Source organism: Argopecten irradians, chromosome 1 (assembly GCF_041381155.1).
Source record: "Argopecten irradians isolate NY chromosome 1, Ai_NY, whole genome shotgun sequence".
Classification (NCBI taxonomy): Eukaryota; Metazoa; Mollusca; class Bivalvia; order Pectinida; family Pectinidae; genus Argopecten; species Argopecten irradians.
Window position 1 is genome coordinate 54745237 of NC_091134.1, and position 7711 is coordinate 54752947.

Here is a 7711-nt window from a genome sequence, read left to right on the forward strand (position 1 = left end):
ACGTCACGGTCAGTGCACAAACACAAAAGCTCCTGCCTTGTACTCCCCCAAAACCCAGTGTGACTTATCCTTCTCATATACATTGTGTTGTGTGTTGCTAACCGAATAAATTGAGATACATATATTACAATTCCGTAATACGTTTCAACATGTGGTAGAAAGAATTTATTTTTGATATTATAAAAGATCAAAATATTGAGATATTAAGCAAAACAAACAATATTTTTTAGACAGTGCGGTCGATCGTCGCTTTCAATTTTTAATCGATATGCGCATAGATACACCGATATAGATATATAATTAGCCATGCCTTTGGTTTGATGGTTATGTAATACCTTGACCAGGATGTTGTTTACCTGTACCCAACGCCATTCATCAAACTCACCTGTAATTACCTTGCCGCGGCCAATTTGCTATTCGGTGGACTATATCGGGTCAAGGATCATATACGTCCTTGATCGGGTATTTGCTATTGTCTTACTGTCAATCAGGTTAGGACATCCGTTAATTGGATTGTGATTTGAATTATGGAAATCCCGTACATCTATGCTCTAGGTTTTTTATTGTCACCTCATTTTTTAAAATGAAGATGTAAAAGCATATGGAAATAAAATATTCCTGGTGCATATTTACACAATTTATGATGTTCACAATGTCCAATAATAATTATTAGTGCAAAGGGCAATAACTCCGTAAATTACTGTCGAATCAGGCCGATTTTCGAATTCGTCCAAGATCTTTCAATTATTAGTCTAAATACAAAGTTTCGTTAAACTCGGTTCATATTTTCTCAAGTTATTGTGTTTACAAGGTCCAGTAATATTTTAGTGGAAAGGGCAATAACTTCATAATTTACCGTCGAATCAAGCTGATTTTTGAACTCGTCCGAGATCTTTCCAATGTTAGTCTACATACAAAATTTTATTTAGCTTGGTTTATATTTACTAAAGTTATCGCGTTCACAAGGGCCAATAGTAATTATTAGTTCAAAGGGCAATAACTCCGTAATTTACAGTCGAATCAAGCAAATTTTCAAACTCGTCCGAGATCTTTCCAATGCTAGTCTACAAATAAAGTTTCATGAAGCTCGGTGCATATTTACTCAAGTTATCGCGTTCACAAGGAAATGTTAAAGTGAATAGTCGGGCAAAGAAAACCAGTCTAAATGCGTTCATTGGCCTTCCAAAAGTTCTCATATATTAATACGACGGTCAAGTTCTGCTTACGTTTCCCAGTTTCTGACCATTGAAGCAAGGACGTATAAATCCTTGATTGAAGTAAAGAAAAGTTGAAAGCATTGAAAGCGAGGCTGCGTGGAAATGTAACCACGGACATAGTGAGCCGGGAGGACGGTTTAGAATTTCCATACTTTAAATTAATATCTTCGTACGATTTTGACGAGAGATTTTATTTTTCCATTTCATAAGAAATTATACTGGATACATTCACACCATTTTTACCGACTTTAGCCATCCTTCCACGACGGACGACGCACGATGCACGATGCACGACGCACGACGGACAAAAGACTATCGCACTAGATCACCATGACCTATGGTCAGGTGACCTAAAAACTCACTAATGTTATATCTCCAACACTACTGACATTCCGCTTTGCAAAGGTTTCATGAAATTCCTTAGGGTCATTGCGCTTTAGCAAATCCATTGTTCCCTTGTATTCTCATATATAAAAACGGTTAGTCTTCGCTTCAAATGACGTGCAACATTTTTAGCCTCCGAGAGACCTATCCTGTTAGTCATTGATCTGTCTCTATTAAAAATAGTCAGAGCAGATTTATAATTAGAGTATAACCGCCTACAATTGTCATCAAACCATGGTTTATCAGGTACTTTCTTAGTAGACTTTAAACAATGACAAGAACAAGTACAGTTTACTATTTCTCGTTGACGTAAGCAAAACTGATCATCAAACAAAGAACGTGTACATCTAAAGATGCTCCACCGCTGACAAATGGTATTTTTTTTCACTATCAAAAACATGAGTAGACGATATAGTATTTTTCTTCTGATACAAAAGTATACTTACTTTACACCTATTACCACCATTGAAAAGTATGAAAGTTTGGAGCTTCAAATTTTACTTCAAGATTAAATAATATGAAAAATAATTAATTGCATCCCGAAAAAAATCATTGGTACTATATTCTATATGGAATAAATACTGATTGCACATGCACCACCACCGATCGCCATACGACCCTTAACCACACGCCCCCAATTATCTTACTTAGATACTGTTGCTACGTCTGCCAAGCTTTCACAAAGATGGCGGCTGCAGCAGTATCACGTAGAACATCGCTTACCGACTTACCATCAGATTTCTCTTTAAATTATCTGAAAGAATTGAAAATAACACTCAAATCAAGGCAACAGGGATTTAAGTACTTCAGTGAAGGGTATTTTGAGAATGTTAATCTTTACAAATCAGTTGATATCATCCACGTGTCCGACTCTATATTAAGCCCTTACCTGTCATCGGAGTCAACGAAAAACCGAATCGCCGCATAAAATCAACATTGACATTTCTCCGGGGAAGCTGGACCTCTCTCATTGTTCATGTACTGCTGGGTATGTATATATTGTCTTTATTTTATTTTGACTTTTTATTATGAATTCCAAGTCGGCAATTTCTTTCAAACTCAACAGATATATACATTTTTTATGTAGCTTACCGTACATGTTTATAATCATTGTCATTGCAAATATATTCAGTATACGTTTGCGCGATTGTACAGTATTCATGTAAGCTTATCCCAAACATATGCCCAATTAATAGTAAAATCCAAGCATTCTAATTATTAAAGGTTTCCGTGTAACAGTGTGTAGAATCTATAGTAAATGTCATTTGAAGGTGCGTATGTTGTTTGTAGCTCGATCGGAAGTTTGCCTTGCATACATAGTATATAATACGACATAAATATTATACAATGTACGTAGTCAATTTACTGACAAATTGCACAGAAAACCCTTGACACCAATTATTTACAACTTTATTTGACACCTACCTTGATTGGGGACCGTGATTACAGTATAGCATCCCACTGAGTCGGTATTTAATTAGCGTCAGGTACCAGGACACTTACCTGATTACGATGTTTATTACGGCCATGTGTGATTACTTGTAGACCAACACCCAGCCTTTGTTTATATTAGAGCACATATATATTACTTTGTTTTGATCTTACGCTGAAAATGAGCATAAATAAAATGTTGATTTTAATCGTACATTATGTAATTCTGCTTGTATTTCAAACAGTGCGAGCGGATGTTGTTCCCACGTTGTCGGATTGATTACTGCTTTGACACAGTGGCAAATGATGGGTCTGTCGGATGTTCCCGCGGATTTGTCTAGTACATGTTTCCAACAACAATGGTCTATACCAAGAGGATCAAAAATAACACCTGAGGCTGTACCACACATGACTATAATACAACCTAAACCCGACAGAAAACAAGGACCAATTAAAAACACAATCAAAGATTGCCGGTACGCATATGATACATTTTATTAAATGTAACATATCAATACACATATATACATGCATATACATATATCCCTTGAATATATTTCTCTGACAATATAGCTCGATCTTTTGATTAATTACTCATTACTTGTATATAACTTTTATTCAATGACAATTATGGTAACATAAAAATAGAAAGACATATTGGTTTTTTTTACACACATTTAAGAAACAATTTTACTATGAATTTTACAAAATTTGCCATATTACTTTTACAGGAAAATCAAGGTTGAGGAAAAAGATATTGAACACCTGAAATCACTGATGAACTTCCCTATCAGTTACGTAGCAGTGAAACCAACTAGGATTGTAGATACACATTTAGGTCAAGTTGGTGTTGGCAGCGGACTAAGTACACATGTAAGCTTTACAAAACATAACGTCAAATGTAAATCAACCACACATTGTTTTTAATTCATTCCTTGTCTTGTATACAGGGCATAAAGAAATTAGTAAGGAATGAACACACATACCAAATCTGATTTATAACTGTTAGAAGACTGAGCTGGACTCGCCCAGATAAAATTTTGAAACGTTTGATTCGGGCTATTGCCCTTTCCACGTGCACGCGATGTGCTGCAATTTTTTTGGTAAGCAAAGCATCACTTTGGCTCATCTGTACACCTGCACGGGCAAAAGGTGGAATGTTTAGCTTTAGGCCACATTCAGTGACATCTGACTCTATATTAAAGCCCTTGTCAGCCATTATACCATCTCCTTCATTCAGGAATCCTATTTCTACCAAATCTTTTAACATTTTCTTGCAACCAGATTCCTCAAATATTGCCTTGTCCGATATCGCACCAGAAAATAGCATAGATGAGAAAATGATGGAACCCCTTGGGTCACAGGCTACAAGACCTTTTAAAGTATTAGTAGATTTGTAGTCAGAGTATGTCTGTGATTGTGCTTTCAAGGAGGATGGTTTGCATATTTTTATTTCTGTACAATCCATAATAGCAAATGTTGTAGGAAACTCCTCAGCAAACTTGCTAGGCATCATCCTAAATATTGTATCCCTTGGTGGCCAAATTGAGACTTCCCCAAATCTGAGATACATGTAATTTACCCACTGGGTAAATATCACCCCGACAGTTTGCTTGCTTAGTCCAAATCTGTATCCTAGATCTGCGTAATCAAAGTTGTGTCGCAGTTTCATGAGAGTCAACAGTAGTTGGTTGCATATTTCAATAGCCATTATTTCCTTTGTCCTATTTTTGGGGAATGCAATAGGTATGGCTTCATCATCAGGGATAAGGAACTTTTGGATGCCGCGGAACTGTTCTGGTGTAAATCCTGTGTAATATTTATTTCAACCTTGTAGGATTGGTTATCAAACTCCGAACGTCAAAGTTTTCTGTGTGATCTGTCTGATTTGCCGCGTCCACAACTGCACCTTTCCTTTTCTCATTTTCTGTATCCAAAATTAAGATGGACAGCTCTCTTTTCAATCTTTCGTTTTCACAAGTAATACCCATGAACTCTAAAGGGTCAGTATCTGAAATTAAAAGACAAATAAAGTATAAATGTGCATTTTAAAGTAATGTTTTTTTTGTTGTTTTTTTTTCAGGCAAAATTCTATGAAGCAAAACATGTGCCTTCTGTAGATACAGTATGCGGAGATCTGCCTTTTCCAAAGAAAGCACCTATACATTTACCAGAGGAATACCACCCCCTCCCTGCAGATATCGTAATATCGCAAGAAAAAGCTCAGGAATTAGAGGAATGTACCCGGGATCAGGCACAGTGTCCACAATGGTTTGAGGCTCGGCAAACAAGGATAACAGCATCAAAATTCCATGAGGTTATGCACAGAAAAACAATCTCTGACAAATATTTAAGCAGGTTACTTTTTAACAAAAATCAAAGCTGTGCCGCCATGGAGTATGGAAAAAGAAAAGAAAAAAATGCGCGGAAAGCTTATGTAGCAAAGGCTGGTAATCACGTACATGATTGTGGACTTATAATAAATCCAGCATTTCCACATTTAGGGGCTACACCAGACGGGAAAGTTTGTGAAAATGGCAAGACCGGCATTTTAGAAATCAAATGTCCATTCAGTGCCAGGCAAATGAAAATAGAAGAGGCGTTATCATTGCCAAACTTCTGTTTGGAAGAAAGAGAATCATGTGTGAAACTTAGGGAAAACCACTCCTATTACACGCAAGTGCAAGGACAGTTGCTAGTAACAGGTGCTGAGTTTTGTGACTTTGTTGTATTCACACCAAAGGAAACATTTATAGAGAGAATTAAACCAAACCAAAAGTGTATGAGCGATATTCTCTCCAAACTTTCAAATATTTATTTTGAACATGTTCGGCCTTTCTTGGCCATAAATAAATGTTGAAAATGTATACATACATGGACTTTCAGTCTGACTGGCATTTTCTTCTGTTTTCTTTACATCAAGTGGTAAATCATCCTCTGCAGGTGTCTCACATGTCGCACTTAATTAAAGAAAACATCTCATTGTAATTAATATGAAATGAAAATGCTTTTACTTTATAGATTCATATATATACATAGCCCTTCAAATGTTTCCTGAAGTCCTTGCACTTATAGTAATGTTTGTTACAGTTACATGATACTATCTCTTTTAAGTTTGAAAAAACGATATTTAGAACGGTAAAGATGGCCATGATGTCCAGCTGGATATATGATTAATTTAAATTTAATGTTCATTCATTACTGGTCACAGACACAGATGCTAATAATGGATTTAGTGTTTGGTAAACTTCTTTGAACTTTGAAGAGTGATATATGCCGTATTAAGTTGAGAAATAAATGGATAAAAGCATCACTGTTCCGAGTGTTAAAATACCAATTTACGTAATTAAATAGGATATAAATCAAGCACCTTGATAAAGAAGACAGGACAAGCTTTCTCCTTTTCGGTGGCTGTCTAGCAGGACTTGGCAGAGACACGTGTCCGTTTGATGTGTGTGGTATGGGATCAGGAAACGAATCAGTTGGACCCGATTCTCCGTGGAAGTGCTAATGAGAAAAGAATAAACAAAAAAAGTGATTTTCCTACTTAGGCATCGGGAACGTCTGTTTATTCAATTCAAGCACATACATATATATGCATACACGCTGTATTTGCAGTCCATGATTATATATTTAACATGTAAGAGACTCACGATATTATAGATGTACAACGTGTATATACCTATACATCCACTCCCCATTACCGATGACAGGTGTTAATAATCATAATAATTTAAAGTTCATACATCAGGTCTGTTACGTAACACTTCCGTTCGTAGTCTGTATATTCATTCACAGGTAGAATACACGTGTCAAATTTACACGCGATACCTGCTGTTCAAGTCAACCCCGGCCCGGTACATGTAATACCCGTGTCCTTTTTCGCACATGTGTGTTACACATGTTATACAGTCACACATTCTGAAGCTGGGTATCTAGGTAGTTGACATGTAAGCTTATAGTGTATTTAATAGCCCTTTTAAACATATTTTCTATAATTTGGCCGACGGGAAAGGAAGTGTAGAAAGTTTAACGTTATTTATGCGAGCTCAGAGCGGCAGAGGTACTTAGTAATTCACTCGTATTTGAAGAATCGCGCATTAAATTACGATTTTTTTTAAATATATCAAACGAAAACGCTATATTATCATAACTTACCTTCGAACAAATAAAGGTGTTCTTTGTTACTTTGTTGACGTTGAGCTGATCGTGAGGGCGGTTACATGCCTTGATCCAACGTAGACAACGATCCAAATTACTCTTAGGTTTTGGAAACGGAATAAATTGCACCCCTACTACTCTCTCTGGATACCGGTTATCTGAATTACAAACTCCATAAGCACACCTTTCCCCATCTTTTTTTTACCGCAGTTAAACCTTTATTTATACATCATAGCTTTAGCTTACATATGCGTAACAACCGTGCGCTTGGCAGACATAGCAACAGCAGAAATTATCGCAGCCGCGTACAGCTATAGACGAATTATTTGATTGGTCAATAAAAGATGTGGGCGGAGTTTGGCGATCGGTCAATTGAAGGCAGCTCAGCTGAAAACATTTGACCAATCACAGGCTAGCAAAGATTTCCTTTGAAGACTACAGAGAGAGCGCCGCCTAACATCAGAGTCACACAGTCAACCACAGTGTACCGTTATACGGTTCTTTTGATGTACATCAAA

At 36.6% G+C, this 7711-nt stretch overlaps 2 protein-coding genes across 2 annotated transcripts; one reads left to right on the forward strand and one right to left on the reverse strand.

The window, feature by feature from the left end:
* Window positions 1–2498: 2498 nt before the first annotated feature.
* LOC138333728 (uncharacterized) lies at window positions 2499–6343 on the forward strand. Its single transcript, XM_069282290.1, has 4 exons — window positions 2499–2589; window positions 3278–3508; window positions 3764–3905; window positions 5116–6343. The coding sequence occupies exons 2-4, from the start codon at window positions 3336–3338 to the stop codon at window positions 5890–5892; spliced, it is 1092 nt and encodes a 363-aa protein (XP_069138391.1). The 5' UTR covers window positions 2499–2589; window positions 3278–3335; the 3' UTR covers window positions 5893–6343.
* LOC138333734 (uncharacterized) lies at window positions 3900–4857 on the reverse strand (the record flags this gene model as incomplete). The annotated part of the gene is made up of 1 exon (XM_069282302.1): window positions 3900–4857. A coding segment is annotated over one exon (897 nt), but the record flags the coding sequence as incomplete, so codon positions are not given.
* Window positions 6344–7711: the final 1368 nt, after the last annotated feature.

Coding starts and splice junctions, on each gene's coding strand:
- LOC138333728 (XM_069282290.1), top strand. CDS start 3,336: ATGATGGGTCTGTCGGATGTTCCCGCGGATTTGTCTAGTACATGTTTC. Junction 3,509..3,763: donor AACACAATCAAAGATTGCCG/GTACGCATATGA, acceptor TTACTTTTACAG/GAAAATCAAGGTTGAGGAAA. Junction 3,906..5,115: donor GCAGCGGACTAAGTACACAT/GTAAGCTTTACA, acceptor TTTTTTTTTCAG/GCAAAATTCTATGAAGCAAA.